General features: G+C 52.2%; 1 protein-coding gene across 3 annotated transcripts in view; it reads right to left on the reverse strand.

The window, feature by feature from the left end:
* The window catches only part of Itpk1 (inositol-tetrakisphosphate 1-kinase), a 133,732-nt gene extending 123,112 nt beyond the window's left edge, over positions 1 to 10,620 (reverse strand). Inside the window, exon 1 of one of the 3 annotated variants that reach the window (XM_039112755.2) lies at positions 10,069 to 10,620. Coding sequence is in view for 2 of the 3 variants with exons in the window: in XM_017594304.3 (XP_017449793.1) it covers positions 10,069 to 10,163 (95 nt within the window). In the remaining variant the exon portion in view is untranslated. The remainder of the gene's footprint in view (positions 1 to 10,068) is intronic. The other 2 variants (XM_017594304.3, NM_001191985.1) reach the window with 2 other exon arrangements.
* Between the last annotated feature and the right edge of the window lie 8,074 nt (positions 10,621 to 18,694).

An 18,694-nucleotide genomic window follows, 5' to 3' on the forward strand; every position in this document is an offset into this window, starting at 1 on the left:
TTGAGCACAGGCTACGCGTGTGGCTGAATTCGGTTCAAGATAAGGAAAAGTGTGCATGAAGAACAACTTCTGTTTCTACACCGAACCACTAGGTAGGCTTGCTTCACAAGGAGGCAACAGGCCCGGGGGACCCCATAGCGAATAGGACCCCAATACAATTTTTAAGCTGTGTGGTCAGTCAGGTCAGGCTCAAACCCCCGCCCCTCCCACCGCCACCCGTGGCCACGGCCCACCAGCTCTATAACTGGTGGGACTAACGGCTCCATTCTTCAGAGTCTCCTTCACATTTCCGAGGGACGGGTGTGGTGCTTTAGGAAGATGCAGAAATTTCATCCAGCCCATGTGGCCTGACTCCTTGTAAAGCAGCTCTGATCCAAGGGTCTTAGGAGGCCCCCAGCTTGGAACACGGTAGTCAAACAAGGGCCCTAAAAAGACTCTCTCAAGCTGTTCTGACCCTGGGGTGGCTGGCATGCAGCAGTCAGTCATGGGTACCTATCCTATGAGCATGTAAAGGAGTGAATGGGATACCTTTAAAAGAAAGACACTGGGGCCCACCCCCACCCCCACTCCGGTCCATTCCAGAGGGAGGAATGGCCTGGGAACCTCACTAGGACAAATGACCCATTTTATTTGTCCCCTGTGTTCCCTCACCTCACTACAGGCCTGGCAGCTGAGTGGAATCAAGAGTGAAACAGAGAAACGAAAGTGGAACTGCTAGGCAAGAGGCCTCTGACCCCTGACCCCTGACCCCAACGGCCACCCTCAGCCCCTCTAGAAAACAGAAGACAGCAACACACACACACAGGCAAAAGCCTTCAGGAGAGAGGGCTGTCTGCTGGCCTCTTGTTTAGTCCTAGGGGAGGACACTCACATCTTCTCTTCCCCGAGCACCCCTGGGAGGCAGAGCACCCCTGGGAGGCAGGCGCAGAGGCAGGGGAGGGAAGAACAGCAAGCACAGTCATCAGAGCCAGCTGGCCAAGTCTTGAGCTCTGAGCTCAGTGCCATGCCCACCGCCCTCTGGGACGGCAAATGCACACCAACGATGCTCAGCTTGTAACACTTTGGTTTTCTTCGAAGCTGGGTACCGAGTGCATGGGGGATGGATATTACATTTAAGACAAGGTGACCCGGCGGCGGGTGGAAGCCGTGTGGTTTTACAAGAGTCAACCAGCCCCCAAGGGGGAATCCCGACTCTCTCTGAATCTAAATTCTCTCATCAGGCAAACATAGATGCACCGCCCACCTGGGAGAGTGGGTTTCCCATCTACAATCATGCCAGGCCTGTGGAGGTTCCCAGCAGCCTCTCTGATCCAGTGTGAGCTACTCACATACGAGGGAGGAGAGAGGAGGTAAAGTACAAACTTTCAGAGGCTTGGCAGCCACCTGTCCAGCCAGCTATCCCAGCTTCCCAGCTTGGGCCTAGGAGCACCGTGAGGAAAACATCTTGGGGCTGTGTCTCCCCCACCTCTCCCTTGGGCCTTGAGCCTCCTCTGATATCGGCTACTGCATGTGGCCAGGCCAGACCTCTTCCAGCCTGCCTCACCAGTATACTCCAAGGCAAACCAGCAGCCAGAGGCAAGAAATCTTAAAAGGTGTGGAGAACAGATTTCCCAGAAAGTGGCAACCTGGTGGCCCTGCCTTCCCTCTCTCCTGTGGGCTGGGGCTCCAACGAGGCATCAGATGACCGCTAGTTCATGGTAAGCCTAGTGTGAGCACCAGGGATAGAGACTTAGGCATCAGGAACCTGCAGCAGACAGCTGTGTGCACAGACCACCTGCCTGGGAATCTCTGCTTCCAATGGGCCTATCTGAAAAGGCCCCGCCTAAGAAGCAGGGCCCTGCCCAGCCTTGGTTTAGCCTACTTAACCCAGTGCTACCTACATGTGAGAGTTTTGTTATGACGCCCAGTAGCACAGTAAGTGAGACTTTTGTTTCTTTCAGAAGAATCAACAGGACATTCCACAAGATCCCCAGCCTGCTTTCCTGGAGAAGCTTCACCTTCTGGGATGGCTGGAGGAAGATGAAGACAGATGTGTGCCTGGCCAAGAGCCCAGGTGTCTTCCGCTAGGCAAGCTGACACGCACAGGCCGGTAGCAAACCAATGAGGACCCAAAAAGCACAAGCATCAGCTGGGTTTCCCACCAACCCCAGGCTCTGGGCAAGGCCACTGGCCTGGAGCCCACTCATCCCACCTGCCCTGGGCCCACAGTTCCTGGCTTCCTCAACACAAAGGCAGAACTGAGCCAGGCCAGAGGGGAGCAGGTCTTCTCCTGTCCTCAGACCGGAGCACGGTGGCAGCTCCTTCGGATGGTAGGAAGGTCACAGGGCCAGCCACGTGGCCTCCATCACACTTCCAAGGAACAGGCTCTGGATGCCGACATCCAACATCCGCCTGGAATTATACCCAAAGCTGCCCTTTCCAAGATGGCTGCCTTCAGTCAAGTGGGACCCTTCAGGGCTGTGAACGAGGCTCTGCACCCCTAGGCAGGGGACCCTGCCCACTCCGTGGGTCCTTCAGCATCTCCAGGGAGTGCTCAGTCCCTGTCAGTGAAAACCACCTCCCAGGAGAGACCTTCTCTGACCAGACCTCAGAGACCCCAGCACTATCCTCTCCAGTTTGCGAGCATCCAGACTCCTTAAACTTTGCAGTGTGTGTGATGTGCAGACAGACATGCTGGCTCACCTTCCCTTCCAACAGGCCCAGCAAAGGAAGGGCAGAACCCAGCACAGGGGCACTGGGCAGATGCTGGGCCAACGAGTGAGGCTAACCCGGGACTTATCCCTTCCTCCTTCCACCTCAGGTGCTTCTCTCCTGACCTGGAGGACTTGAGGGTCACGAGGCGCTTTGGCTGAGCCAGAGATCAGCAGGGGCTTCTGAAAGCACCAGGCAGCTCCTTGACCCCACCACATGCCTTTGCCTTTGGGTACCTGTGTTCATTGTGCGGTGTCAGCATTCCAAATCTCTCCCCCACTTTTTAAGAAGACAGACAGGATGCAAAGCAGAATTAGTCAAAGGAAAGACAAGCCTAGCAGTGTGTGTGTGTGTGTGTGTGTGTGTGCGCGCGCGCGCGTGTGTGTGTGTTTGTGTGTGTATGTGTGTCTGTCTGTCTGTGTGTCTGTGTGTTTGTGTGTGCGTATGTGTGTGTTTTGTGTGTGTATGTGTGTGTGTCTGTGTCTGTGTGCGTACGCGTGTGTATGTCTGTGTGTGTGTGCATAGCGGGTATCTCAGAACATCACAGAAGAGCAGAGGGAGCGAAAGAGGAGGAAAGGCATCTCTCAGTTCTTGGGGGGAAGGCCTTTGGCCTGTGTATCCTGATTCACCCTCCAGGGACAACTGGTGACTTAGCATAGTCCATTAGGTGTGCCCAGGGACACTCTGAGCACTTTACGGGGTGGAGCACCCAGCGTGCACAGGCTTGGAGGGGGAGGTGCTGAGGCGGGAACCTTGTGTGTGTGGGGGGGGGGTTCCCTCCTGGGAGTGATTCTCAAATCCTCACATATCTGGAGACAGAACCACCCTAGTGAACCTTAAAAACAGGTGGTGGCGAGAGGGTAATGTGGGGTGGGGGAGGGGGGGACATCACAGGCTTGCAGCTTGGTACCATAAGGGGCCCAGACACCAGCCTGTGAGGCCCTGCTGGGGAGGCGCAGGCCACAAAGGCTGCTTTCTGAGAAGGCTGGGAGCAGGCAAGACAAAGCCCCAGACAGATTCAAACAGGAATGGCCCAACCTTCTCTAATACAATCATGTCCTCCCTCGCAGCCCCCAGAAAGGGCCTGTTCGCTGGGAGACTTTAGTTCCAGACGTTAGGAGGGGACTCCGGCCTTAGAGCAGGACCTACTGTGTGACCTCGTACCAGCTACTTCATCCAGGAGGTCTTGGCTTCTCTCTCCAACACCTTCTCCAAAGCTGGCTCTCCAGAAGCACTGGACGGGGAAGGCTGGTAAACAGTTCAAGCAGAAAGGAAGGCCTTCAAGCTCTTCTGGTGAAGGACCTGCTTTCTAAATCCAGCATTACTTTCTAAAAGGATGTGCCCAAGCATTCTCTCCAAATGCAGGTTTACCGAGGTGAACAAAAACAAAAGCCCTCTTTAGATCCTACCAGGCAGAGACCACATCTCAAAGTTTCCACTGAATGCCCAAAACCTGCTAATTCATATGAGAGGAACAACCAGGGGAGCCTGGGGGACATGATGATTAGGAACAGGGAGGAGCAGGGTCATCAGCCCCGCCGTGTCCGGTACCTGTGGGACCCCTCAACCTCACTATTCACTATGGTGAAAAGAAATGCAACCAGGGTATTCCTTCTCACCCCTGCACCCGCCAGGCCACTGTGTGCTGAACGTGAGTTGTATCCCTCCCACCCTGTCACCCTCTGAAACTGAAACAGTAAAATTGTTTCAGGACTGCAAGAAAAAGTAGAATGTCTGCGGCCTCTGACCTAACACGTGTCAACGCACATCCAGGCAAGGGATGGGGGCACCCACTGTCAAACTGTCTAGGGCAGCAGGAGGAAACCTCAGGAGAAGAAAAATGTTCCGTCCTCTGGAGAGCTGAACCACAGTGCATATGCATAGATAGGTAGACAGGGCAGAGAGAGGGGGGGGGAGGGAGGGAGGGAGGGAGGGAGGGAGAGAGAGAGAGGGAGAGAGAGAGAGAGAGAGAGAGAGAGAGAGAGAGAGAGAGAGAACACACATGATACAGAAGCTCTAAAGGAAGCAGCAATGTGGAATTTCTCCAAGGAAGACAACCCCATGCATCAAGCAATTGTACCACTGTAAGGGGAGGCTGGCTGCATGCTCCCCTTTGGTCACATCAATGCCCGTGGAGACAGCCTGCTGGGTTCCCTGAGCAGCTGAACTCAGGGCCAAGAAAGGACAAGCTGGCTTTTCATCACATGCTTTGGGCCCTCTGGATTTTGCAGCACGTGCTTGTATTTTAAGAGGGGGTGTGGGGAGGGAGGCTTGCTGGTGCACACCTTAGATCCCAGCACTTAGAAAGCAGAGGCAGACAGGTCTCTGTACGTTAGAGGCCAGCCTGTACTACAAAGTGAAATCTAGGTCAGACACAGCCCAGGATGGCTTTGAACACTCAGGGGCGCCAACCTTGAACCTCTGATCGTCCTGCCTCCACCTCCATCGTGCTACGATTGCGGGGGCATGCACCACCACACCCAGTTTTATGTGGTGCGGAAGATCAACCCCAGGTGCTCATGCATGCTAGGTAAGCATTCTACCGACTGAGCTTCATCTCAAGCTCTAAATATTTAAAAGGGGGTGGGAGGCAGAAATGTTAGCTAATAACAGTAATGGGATTATTAACGAAGATGGCATTTTCACAAAGCACCGAACGAATGAATTCTTTGGAATGGCCAAACCAAAAAAGAAAGAAAGAAAGAAAGAAAGAAAGAAAGAAAGAAAGAAAGAAAGAAACCGAGACCTCCTCCTTGCATTTGTAATTCCCTCAGATTCTCCAGCCAGGAGGCTGCAGCACCCTGCCAAAGCTAGGTGGTAAAGAACTTCAGCCACCAGGCAGGGTGGGCCGCCTCTTCAGCCCGATCCAATGACCTGAAGTTCAGTTCCACAAAGCCCACCTCCTAGCAAGAGGATCAGTTAGTAAGTATCCCAGAGCATACCTGCAGAACAACTAAAACGTAGTCCAAGGTCACTAAATCTACAGAGCCAAATGGGCATCACATGGAGGGTAGGCTGTGAACCTGGCCCTGGAAACCTAGGAAGCTGTTAATCAAAGACTCGATGTCTACCCCCACAGCAAGTCCAGCCTGCACCCAAGAGCTGGAGAAAGGTTTATTTGCAAGGCTGGGTACATTTTTCGAGAGCTGCCGTAAAGTGAACCTGACCGGGATGTCTCTCTCCATTAGAGCTCTGAGATCACAGCAAAGCCAGCAGCTGAAATCTACAGAAAAATGCTGGGCTGCAGACCAGCATCATTCAACCCCGGTAACAATCCTCTTTTCTCTTCTTGCAGAATCTCCTAGAATTTCAGCCCAGAATACTAAGCTATTTCAGCAGAAAGCAACCTCCAGATGGCTTTGTTTTAAAGGATAAAATAGGGTTGGGGGTGTAGCTTAGCGGGACTTGCCTACCATGCACAGGTTCAATTCTCTAGCATGAACACAAAGGAAGACTGTCAGGTATGCTTGGGAATGCCTAGAAATCCAACACTGGGGAGGAGGCCAAGGCAGAAGAAACAACAGTTCAAGGCCAACCTAGGCTGCATAGTGAGACTTTGTCTCAAATCATGGGGGTGGGGTGGGATGGGAATGTACAACCTTAGAGGAAAAGACAGGCCCAGAAGCATTCTCCAAAACCAGGTTACAGCAGACACCAAATTCCAAGCCCCATGTGCACTATGCACCAACACTGTGCATTGTACTTCAACCTACTGCCTTATACCTGCCCTGGACTCCAGAAAGCACTTGGTGCACATAAGTATCGACACAGTCCTGGGTCCCTTCTGAGACAAACAGGGGTCTTGGTGGGTTAGGACACATAACTTGGTCTGAGATGTCCCCCATGAGTCCATTTCCCAAAAGCTGAGGTAGACCAGATGGCCCCCAGGTTTCTCAAGGACAAGAGTCTCCCAGATAGGCAGCGGGAGCCTCTGAAATGGTTCATCTTAGCTTGGTAAGAACACTGAACAAACACGGAGACAGCTTTCATGCAGTAAAGACTCAGGCTAAGCTCCCATAAGCCCTCCAACCAGTGGCACAGTCCCTCGCAGGTTCCCAAACCTCAGTTTCCCTGATTCTATTAGAGAGCTTGCAGGAGATAAGACATGTTACAATCTACAGTGTAAAGTTTGGTGTGGTGGTTCACACTTTTAATCCTATCACCCAGGAGGCCGAGGCAACAAAGTCATCAGGTGTTTGAGGCCAGAATGGGCTAGAGGGGACAATGTCCCAAAGTAAACAAAATTACAGAAGACAGGCAAGGCTCACCATCACCTTATGCCAAAGGATCTTCCACCTACAGCTCAGGTCTCCTAGAATAAGGGTCAAGGAGGAGAGGAGATGGAGGAGAAGCTTAACCACCAAAGAAGGAAACCCGGGCCCAGCCAGCTACCCTCAGCTGAACACTCCCCAAGGCCCAACCCAGTTTCTCCCCTTCCCCTGAGAACCTCAACTGCCCATCTTGGAAAAGCCACAGAGAGGAGGGATGAGGGAGCTTCCAAGTCACTTCTAGCTAGAGGCAGAGAGGCAGGCAAGGATAAATGAGCCTAACCAGAGCGTATTCTTGTACTTGGGAGGAGACACCAAGGATGGGTGGAAATAAACAAGGCCACTGGAGACAGGTTGGTCCAAAGCCCATCTGTTGGCCCCATGCTATCAGGGCACATATGTAAAAGGTTGGCTTTTGTACCTGCCTATGATAGGTAGGGAACCTCCCAGGAATTGGCTCCAATGGCCTATGGAAGGGCCCTGCTCACTCCCCTCGGGAAAAACAGAACCTGTTACATTGCAGAGGGCATAGCTTGACCTGGAAAAGGAAGGCACCCCTAGAGACATTTAGCAGCAACTGGACAAGAGTGTCTGAAAAGAGGCTCTGTTCTCTGAGCAAGTCTCAAGGTCTCGGGGCTGGACTGTGAGCTCTTAAAGGAGACATATGGATCATTCCCCCTTTGGTACCCCCAACCCCAACCCCCACCCCAGTCTGTAAACCAAGGGCTAAATGAGATGAGCTCCCGAGAAAGGAGTTTTACAAGGCCCGACCGTCAATTACACCGGTCATTCCACTGCCCTGGTGGATGTTGCTACAAATGCTTGGAAGACAGTTCAAGTCATTTCCCAACACCCCTGGCCCTTTTTGTCAGGAAATTCATCGACAATTCACCATCCATCAATACCCAAGCGCTGCACCCCCAGCTTCTGAATGTCAAGAACAGGACGGTACCCATTCACAGTGTCCCCGGAGCCACTTAGACCACTCCAGCGTTCACAATAAACAAAACACAGTAGAGGGAGGGGTGGGGGTGGGGTCACTATCTCAACAGTTGTTTCGTTAATAATGTGGCCACCAGGGGGCTCTGTCCTGAAAGTAAAGAAGCAACAGAAAAACTCTTTCTGGTGTTTTCTTTTCCTTCTTAAGCTTCAGCTACAATGCACTGAAAGCTATACTAATAAAAAAACGCACATTAGGACTCCTGGGCTGCTGAGACAGCCCAGAGACTTTCTGCCATCTCTCTGAAGCCTACCTGTGTGCAAAGGGAGGTCTGTAGACCTTGAATTTAACCACCTTCCTGAGAAATGAATGCTCAATAAAGATTTCCCTGAGATGGGCTGACACCCTGGGGTGCCCTGAAACACACACCCCCGCCCTCTTTAAAGGAGGGAGGTCCCACGGGAAGGGCAAGTCAACCTGTAGGTCTGCCAGTGAATCCTCATTTCTTAAGCCTCTGCTAGGACTCTCTTGCTACAGCCTGCTCACTACAGAGTAAAACACACCAGGCCAAGGACAAGCCTCGGGCTTAGATAAAGGTGACACAAACCCATATCAATAAAAAGGATGAAAGGGATGAACTGGGGTTTCCCAAGAATTATTTGACAGCAGGGGGAGCTCTGGTCCCCTCGAGTCAGAACTGGACTTCCAGAATAACCACAGAGGGGCTTCTCCAAATTTTTCTGCTGTCTAGGGCAACCTTTTCACAGTGTGTTTATTTACAGTACAAGCGTCCAACTGTCCTTTTTTAAAAAAAAATATTCCATAAGCCCTGGGCTTTTCCAAAGCTCTGGCTTCAAGTTCCTCTTGATTTCCTTGTGAATTCTGGGCTGCACTGAACGCCCTGCCAAGCGTGAAAAGCCTGCTTTCTCCTAAGAGGCCTGTCTGGGAGACTTGGCCAAACCCACAAGGGAACTAAGGGGTGCAGAACCAGGACCCCCTTATAAATAGGCATTATCCCATCCAGTTGTGGTCAAAGAGGGCCTGTAAGGCTCTCCTGGGGCAGAGAAGCAGCAGGCTCTTGGACAAGCAGCAGGCTCTTGAGGGGCAAGGCAGTGCAGCCAGGGCGGCCTCTATGTATCAGCTCAGACTGCTAACGAACCTCTGTGCACCAAGGGATATGGAAACCCAACTGTTCAATTCTCCAAAATTTGGGGCACCCACCAGGGACAGAACTACAAGTGACAAGTCCATCTCAAAAATCAAATCTACCAAGCGAAAAGACTACTTAACAAAAGGTTTCCGCCCCGAGTTTGCAAAAGGCTTTGGGGGCTGGAATCTCTAAGGCTTTCATTGAGAAGCAGTTACCAAGAGCTCTGCAGAGAGGCAAGGCACACATACCTAACTCAAGGCACTTCTGTAATGTATTAAGAGCAAGATCTACCAAAGCCCTGGGTCTCTGTCACTGAAGCACCAGTGCTGGGAGAACGAGGTGCTCAGCCCGGATGGCAGATGACAATTCTACCCTGCATGGGTCCACCCATCACTTTCTATGCTCTGCCACTCCTTGGCCCCGGGACCACAGGCAGGTATCCCACCTCTCTGCTGATAAGTGTCCCTCTTCTCAGACACGTGGCCCAGAATCACCACCCTGGCTAATTTGCGAGGCTGCTGCGAGGCTCTAATGAGACAGCAAATCACCACATACAAGACAAGTATCGCTACTCATTCCAACTGGCTTTAAGCCGGCTGATGTGCAATGACAGCTTCAGGAGCTGTGTACACGCGAGGCACGTAGTAGGCTCCACACAAACGCGGGTACCCTGTTCGACTAAAGGGAAGGAGAGGGAGGAAGAAAAACACACCGGTCCAAAAGTACCCTCAAGCCCTTGACTGCTGGCATGGACTCCCGGATTTCCCGGGTCCCACCACACTGGACGGACAGGGATCTCCCGGCACGACCCCAGTGCACCTGAGAGCCGCGGTCCGAGCCTAACGCCCACAGCCGCCACGCTCCCCTCGGACACAGCCCGCGGCCCCCCGCGGCCACCTTGCTGCTGCGAACCAGCCTCCGCGCGCCGCTCCTTCCCGGGTCGCGGTCGTCTGCCCCGCGCCCGCCGAGGGTAACCGGGCTCGGGCCGCCGGGGGTCCCCGAGTCGCGTCCCTCCTCACCTGCACAGCTCCGCGAAGGCCTGGAAATTGAGCTTCTTGACTTTCTTCTCGCTCAGCCAGTAGCCAACTCTCTTCCCTTTCAGGAAGGTCTGCATCTTCTTCCTCCTCGGCCCGGGAGCCTGGGTCCGGAGGAAATCGCCCACAGGCCGAGCGTGTGGGGCCGGCGCGCGCCGCGAGCGTGCGGGCACCTCCTCCGGCGGCGGGGACGCGGAGCGGGCTTCAGCGCGCGGTCCTACCGGGCGGGGCGGCGGGCGGGGCGGGCCGGGGCGGGGCGGCGGCCGGGGGCGGAGGCTCAGCGCGCCGCGCCACTGGCTGGGCCCCGCGGGTGGGCGCGCACCGCCGCCGCACCGCCCCCCTCCGCCCCGCGGGGCTCGCCCGCGCAGGGACGTGCGACCCGCAGCACCGCGCGACGCTCCAGGACTCTAGGGATCCGGGACCGCCGCCCGTGACCTCACCCGTGCCTCGAGCTCGAGCAGGAGCACGCCCTCCCGCGGCTCGCGTTCGCCCGCGCGTGCCTCTCGGGCGCGCGGGGAACCCCTCGTGGCGCGCGCCGCCGTGTCCCCCGCCCTTCCTGCCCCGGCGCCCGCGCACACGCCGCGCACACGCGGGGCCTGGGGCAGAGCTCCCGGAGGAGGAAACGCGGGTTGCCGCCAGGGGGCGCCGCTGAGTCTTAAAGGCGCCGCCGCTAGTGGCGGGGTGCTGGATGGTGGCCAGTGCAGAGTGTGGGGTGAGGGAGTCGTGGTGTGGGCGCCTTGTGTCTATCTTGGAAGGCGGCCAAACCATTGGGCTTCGTTGCTCCCTGGCAGCACAACGGGTTTGCCCCTGAGGCAATTCGTTGCAATTGTCCTGTAATATCTCCACTGCTGCCCCAGGTTCACTCTCTGGGGTCCCTTTCAACTGAGGGAGAGAAGCAAGCAGGCTGCACGTAGCATCTTCAGGAGAGCCATTTCTTTGCCAGGTGAAGGGGCATAGGTCGGCGTCTGCCTTAGTGCCTGGATCCTCCGAGCCACCTGCCCCACCCTAGCCTATGGTGCAGTACTTAGCATTCTAGCTATCTCCAGCCTCTGCTCCGGGCATAGGGAGAAGAAATTGGAGGCTCTCCCCAGACACAGTCAGGAAAAAAATGGGTTCCCATGTGTAAAGAAAGACATTTAATCTGACTTTAGAAATAAAGACAGTTTTTGAAGGTCTGATATGAGAAAAGGGTTGGATTGAAGGAGAAACGAAAGTTGTTAGTGGAGTGCTAGAAATAGGCCTTGACCAGACTTGAGTCAGACCAAGTCCCTTTTTCGACTTAGATCCTGATCTTGGGCGGCATCTTTGGTCCCCCTTAGTTCAGTTCTAGCAAGAATCCTGCGGAGTCAGAAAAGTTCACCATCCTTGGTATCAGATCACTTCGGCCTGTCTACAGTAAGAATGCTGTCAAGTGGGGCTGCCGAGATGGCTCAGCGGGATAAAGGAACTTGGGGCCAAACCTGACTACCAGAGTTCGAGTCTCCAGGACTCAACATCTTAGATGGAGAGAATTAAGTCCCGTGTTTTTCTGTGACTGACACTCGTGCTGTGGCATATGCACACACAGATAAATAAATGTAAATAATAATAATTCTGTCAAGTAAATTGAGCCGGAATCTCAGGAGCCCTGGCGGTTTTGCTCAGTAATTCTCCACCCACAGAGGTTCCACTCTGCTCCTTGGCAGTGACTTCCCATCTTTCCTTGTAGCCAGAGTGGAGCTGGGTTGCTCCCCTACTGTGGAGCCTGGGTGCTTCTTTAAATAAAATCCGGTGAGTTTAATTTTTCTTTAATTGGAGAAAAGGATGAGAGAGGATTAGAAGAAGCAGGGTGTCCACGTGGTCCTAGAAAGCAGGGAGTTTGTATTCTGGACCGTGGGAGAAGGCAAGGTTTTTTGTTTGTTTGTTTGTTTTTTGTTTTTCCGGAGCTGGGGACCGAACCCAGGGCCTTGCGCTTCCTAGGCAAGCGCTCTACCACTGAGCTAAATCCCCAACCCCAGAAGGCAAGGTTTAACAGCATCTTTTCAGCTCTGTGCCTTAGGAAGATTGCTTCTGTGGAACATCATGACCAGCCTAGGACTGAGGGAAGAAATGGGGACAGGAAGTCTAAGAGGGGGGAAAGAAAGAGGGCTAAGGAACAGACAGATGGCAAGTGTCTCACTGTGGAAGTCAACGGTAGAAATTCCCACACCCTGGCCTAGGCTGTGGGTTTCTCACCCACGTCTGGGTGGTTCAGGATACTTGCTGGGGTTCCTTCCTTCCTTCGACAGAAGCAGGGAACCCAGGGTGTGGCAGGATAGTGCTGGCCTTGGAGTCCAGAGATGAGTAAGGCAGAGGCACACAAACCATTGACTCCTGGAGCATGTGATGAGGCCCCGTGAGAGATGCAAGGGACAGGGCAGTCTGTCCTGCCTCGCTGAGTGCCTTGAGACTAGGACATTGAAAGATGAGGAGGAGGTTGGGGTTAGGGGTAGCTTTCTAGATAAAAAGTCAAGGAGATGAGAGGGATAACCAGGGGGATTGCGTGGAAGGGGGGCGGGCTGAGCGGCTGCCAAGCTAGACAAGTTACTATGTTGCTTTCATCTGTAAATTGGGCAGGAAATGCTCCACCTGGAGTTTCCTTGAAGACTGAACGTGCTAGCCCGGACCTGGCTTCAGGGCACGCGTTGTCCCCACTCACCCACCACCAGCCTCAGGACTTGCTGTCTTCCCCAGATCACTTTAGGACCCAAATGATCAAGGGAGGACCCACTGACTTGCTGGGTAACTTAGCGAGTCCCTACCTAGACTTTAGGGCTTTGGATCCTCTATTCTAACTGAAGAGAAGATCGTGTTTGTGCAGAAGCACTTCGGAATACAAAAGATTGGTTGTTGTGCTGTCTAAAAATGTGCCATGCGCTGACCGTGTAGTGGGGACGGGGTAAGCAAGGGGTGGTGTCCCCCCCACACCCCCCCGGGGCGATGGCTTCAGGAAAACCCATCTTAAGACTCCTAGTCCATCTCTTCTCAGCCTCTCCCATTGTCCATGTGAGAAAGAGGATGTTGGGCTGGAAGCACGGGGCTAAAGATTTGAACTGAGGTAGACACCATAACGAGGGGGATATTTGAACAAAAGTTCAAGAAGGTGAGTGGGCAAGTCATGCAGATACCTGACTGGGGTGAGGCTGAGGAACAGCAAGTGCTTGGGTCTAAAGCAAGGGGCAGGAAGAGCTGAGTAGGGGGGTAGTGGGGAGGGGGGTACCCAATTACTAAGGGCTGTGGGTCTCCTCTAAGTGTAAAGGGAGTCTCATAATGACAACAGGTCCTTGTCTGGTTTTTACCCAGATCTTCTCTGTCAAGGAAGCAAGACTAGGGGAGACAGAACAACAGGAGGCTGTTGCAGAAACCCAGGCCAGTAATGACTATGGTGAAGCGAGGAAGGTAGGGAAGAGCTGGAAGTGAAAGCCAGTGGTGTCGGCTATGTACGTGCAACTGCGAACGAGAGAGAAGGCGTCCGTGTTCAGGATCCTGGCCGGCCTGAATGACTGTAGAATGGAGTCACCCAGTGTATAGACAGGGAGACAAAAGGAGGCACCGGTTTGGGGCCTCAAGTCAGGAGTTCCACCAGCCATTCAGGGGAGAGACAGCACGAAAGCCGTTCGATGAAAGAGGCGGTAGTTTGGCCCGTGACTCAGGCAGGAGATAACATCGAGACGGGTGGCGTGAGTGTTGAGATGTTACTTGGAGCCACAAGACTGGATGAGATCACCTAGGGTGTAAAAGCAAGCAGAGGAAAGGTCAAAGATGGAGCCGGGGCACGGTTCAGAGGCCACGAGGAACGGAGGGACGGGCGAAGCAATGAAGAAATAAAAGGAAAGCTGAGAGAATATGCAGCCCAGGGAGCCACTTCTGGTAGAAAGGGGCCACCAGCTGGAGAACAAAGGACTGAGGGTGACTCTGGACCTTATGGCAGGAGGGCTAGTGGTGACCCGAGGAAGAGCAGGTATCAAAGTATCTCTCAGATATGTTATTTCAAAAAGAAAAACCTGGGGCCGGAGAGATGGCTCAGTAGTTAAGGGTGCTGGCTGCTCTTCCAGAGGACCAGGTTCAGGTTCCAGGACCCACGGAGCAGCTCACAGCTGTCTGTAACTCCAATCCCAGTGTTTCTGACACCCTCATGCAGGCATACAGGGAAGCAAAATACCAATGCCTGGAATATAAAAATAAATTTAAAAACCTTCCGGGCATGGTGGTGCACCCCTTTAACCCCAGCCTGGTCTACAAAGCAAATTCTTGGACAGCCATCGCTACACTGAAAAAACCCTGTCTCTAAAAAACCAAAAAGAAAAGGGGAGAAAAGAAAGAAAAGTCATTAAGTGTAATTGAAAGCCTGGAGTAGGCTTCCTATAGGAAAATCGAGGAAGGAGACTTAGGAGATGGCTCCGTTGTAAGGTGTTTGCCTCACAAGCATGACAATCTGAGTTCTACCCCAAAACCAACAGAAAAACAAAAACAAAAACAAACAAACAAACAGAACAGGTGTAGTGAAACATCCGTGTAATCCCAGGACCAGGGAGGCAGAGGCAAGAGGCTCCTGGGGCTCCTGAGGCTCACTGGCCGCCAACCCACCTAGCCTAACTTGTGGGTTCTGGCTTAATAAGAGAACCTGTCTCAAAGGATTTGGAGGGGTTTTTGAGGAGTCTGGTGGCCTCCACAAGCATGCCTGCACACACACACACACACACACACACACACACACACACCCTTAGTTTTTTTCAGGGAAACGTGAAACCTGATACAGAGATAGTCTCATTTCTGAAACAACAGAAGAGAATACAGACTGGGGTGAGAGGAACTCTGGTTTTTCACGGAATATTTATTGAACTATTAAAATATTTTGGAGGGCAGAGACGATGGTAAAAGTTCTTGGCTTGTACCATGTTCAGATCCCAAACATCCATAAAAGAGCCGGGCGTGGGAAGGGGCATCTGTAACCCCAGCTTTCAGGGGTGAAGATAGGAGGATCCCTGGAGTTTGACTGACAGCCAGACCAGCCAATTGGTGAGCTTCAGTTTCAGTGACGATGCTCTGCCTCAAAAGAAACAAAATGAGAAAGAGGTCATCTGGCACTGACTCAGGCCTACACACATGCACGCACACACACATGTACACACACATGAACCTGCACATACACTACATATACACAAATACATAAATAAGTAAAAAGTAATTTTTCATCGTATATTACTATGTTAGAAATAGAGCAAGGGGAAACACAGGGCTATCACAAAACAGGAAAGTCTGTCAAGGGCTGAGTACAGCGTGAGTCCAGGACACAGCTACTCTGCAGAATGGCCGTTTGTAGAAACATCTGAAGCACTCAGGTGTGCGCTTCTGTATCTTTTTCCCTTAAAATTTATTTTATTTTGCTTTGAGTGTAGGTGTGAGTGTTTTGCCTGCATGTATTTCTGTCCACCACCCGTGTGCCTGCTGTCCACAGAAGACAGAAGAGAGCATCACATCCTCTGGAAATGAATTTACAGACTACAATGTAGGTGATAGGAATCAAACCCAGGTCCTCTGGAAGAACAGCCAGTGCCCTTAGCCACTCAGCTGTCTCTCCAGCACCCCCTGTTCCCCCCCCCAAGATTTTACTTTTAATTATGAGCCTATGTGGAGGGATGATGTTGTAGTCATGAGAAGCAGAAAAGGTCACTGGATTCCCTGAACTGGAACTGTGGCTGGCTATGGAGGATGAGAACTAAACCTGAATCCTCTGTAGGAACGGCCCGTGCTCCTAACAGCTGAGCCATCTCTCCAGCCCACACCTTTAAACGTTACAAGCAATTCCTAACCATCATGCAGAACTTAATGGCTATCACCTACATTGAGTGGGTCCAGTGTGGTGTTGACTCTTTAGAGGGTGGAGCTTGGTGGAGAGTGACGAGGTCACTGGGGTGCTGACCTCTGAAGAGATTCAGTACCTTTCACTTGACCCTAGCTGGTTGCCATAGGAACTGCCCGCACAGAAGAAACATCTCCTTGGCCCTGAACCTCTCCTGCTTCCTGCTTCCTCTCTTCCCATGTGGCCTCTCCCTCTTACACGGGGCTCCCCCCATGATGCCATCTGCCACGTTGTGATGAAGCCAGAAGTCTCTTGCCCAAACCAGGCAGAAGCCGGTGCCATGCTTTTGGACCTCTGAAAGTATAAATTAAATAAATATCTTTCCTGATAAAGTGCACAGTCTCAGATATTTTGGAATAGCAACAGAAAATGGATGCGTAGATCAAATATCCCTCCTTGCCTTGAAAAGTTCTTGATAAAATACCTTGAAAAGTTACAACCGGTTTGTGCGATCTAGATCCCAAAGCTGTCCCTCTGTAGCACCTGTCATAACGTCTCCTGACTTCCTCTGATTGAAGCCGATTCTCCTTGGGAAAAAGACCGAATTGGCTGGACTGAAGAAGTTGCGTCCTTCTGATTTGGCTGACTGGCGTTTCCCAGCACTAATTAGCTAGTCTCTCTGTCCCCAACGCTTGCTGTAAATTGGACGTTGGAGCTAAAGTCTTAGTTAGGAACAAGTTAAATGTCTCTGACTGAAGGAAATGCAGACAGTATGACATCTGCTGGGGACTGCGTGAGGCCTGGTTGTGTAAGATATTTTGCTGTGCGGTGCTGGAAGCCCAATCCAGGTTCTCGACCACAGGGCTTCCCGCCTGGCTCCACGCTAAGGTGTTTACATAGGTAGCCATCTCATAACCACCGTTCCCGAGCTGGGCTCCTCCCTCTGTACTCCCTCCCACACCAAGCGCCTCTTCTCTGAATGGAAGGAGGTCAACCCTGTTCAAAAGTCACAGATGTGGGTTGGGGATTTAGCTCAGCGGTAGAGCACTTGCCTAGCAAGCGCAAGGCCGTGGGTTCGATCCCCAGCTCCGAAAAAAAAGAAAAAAAAAAGTCACAGATGATTTGCTTTCTTTTGTACTGGACGTGAGTGAGTGGACTTTTCACACCAAAGTGTCTGTGAGGTGCGATCATTACAGTGTTATTTCCACAAGTATGTCATGCTTTTCTCTTTTAAAATTTTTTAGATTCTTACATTTTATTTTATGTTTTGCCTACCCACACGCGCGCACACACACACATCACGTGCATGCCTGAAAAGGCCACCAGATCCCCTGAAACGGAGGTTACTGATGGTCAAGAGCCTTCATGTTGATTCTGGGAATCAAACCTGAGACCTCTGCAAGAACAGGAAGTGCTTTAAACAATCAAGCCATCTCTCCAGCCGTGTGTCACACTTTCCTATATTTCCTTGCTGACGAGAGTCTTGCTAATGATCTAAACCCCAATGGATAATGTTGCCTAAGTCGATGATTTCCCTGAAGGTAGCAAGACAAGGCAGATGCTAAAGTTATCCCTGAAAAGTGTGGGATAAGAGAGACTTAAATGGGCACTTGGAAACCCAGAGGGAGAAAGGTAAATTCGTTCAAAAGGTGATCATTTAAGGCGCTGGTAGGTGGAGATGTTCGCCTAAGTTCGAACTCCAAAAGCTGGTGAAAGGAGAGAGCCAGCCCCTACAATGTGTCCTCTGACTTGTCCTCCTGTACTGTGGCCCTCACCCACACAATAAACAAACTTTAAATAGGTGATTAAAGAGCATTCATTTAGGGCTGTGAATGTAGCACAGAGGTAAAGTGCCTAGGCGGGAAGGAAGAGCCTTTGCTGAGGCTGTCAGAGTATGCAACACACAGCCCTGTGCTCTTTCCACACAGAGCTTGACAGAGCCTCAAGCCCAGAGCCCAGAGCTCAAGCCTCCTGGGCTGCCGATATTCTGCCCTAACCACTGCTTTCAGCCTGAACCCAAAGAGAGCAGACATAGCAATGGAGACAGTTCTCCACAAGTGCTCCTCTGTGACTGATACCGTTCCCAAAGTCTGGGAAATAGCCCTCGCAAAACCGTCACTTCCCTCTGTGCCAAACATTTAGTGACATTCCTTCAGTCCTCTGTGGCACTTAGAAAACACAGTTACTGACTAACTATGTTAAGAAATACCAACTACTGCCCACCCCCAGCCAGCCCCATGGGCCTTGGTGACGTCTACCCTATAGGGTCATAGGGGAAAGAGGTCTCTGGTGGCCTCTTGGGTCCTAAATTGCTTTTCCTGGCAGAGCCCTGCCCTTGAGCTCTTGCAGACAGGCCTCTGCAGTTTCTCTTCACTTTATGAGAAAGTTAGATTCAAGAGAAAAGAAATAGAGAGGCTCACAGCTCACGAGCCTTGGTGATCAGAGCTTTAACTGGTACCTGCTACTGTCCAAACAGTATCCATTTGTAGCTATATGACTCAAACACTGTGTTCGGATTGGAGGCAGTCTGCCTGCGCCCAAGAGCTGAGTCTCTTCGCTTTCTTGGGAATCTTGTTACACTGTGGGTTTGGGGACCTACAGGTGGAGCACGGAGTTGTACACTGAGCCTGTTGCTGGCTCTATGGGCTCTAGAGACACACCTGGGAGAGAAGCCTTTAGGCATGACCGAGAGGAATGCTTGCTTAGGGCTATGTTGATTAGGTTAATTGGTGAGAAGACAGCACACCCCCAAAGGTGGGCAGCACCATTCCATGAGCTGAATTTGAGAGA

This window comes from Rattus norvegicus, chromosome 6, assembly GCF_036323735.1.
Source record: "Rattus norvegicus strain BN/NHsdMcwi chromosome 6, GRCr8, whole genome shotgun sequence".
NCBI lineage: Eukaryota > Metazoa > Chordata > Mammalia > Rodentia > Muridae > Rattus > Rattus norvegicus.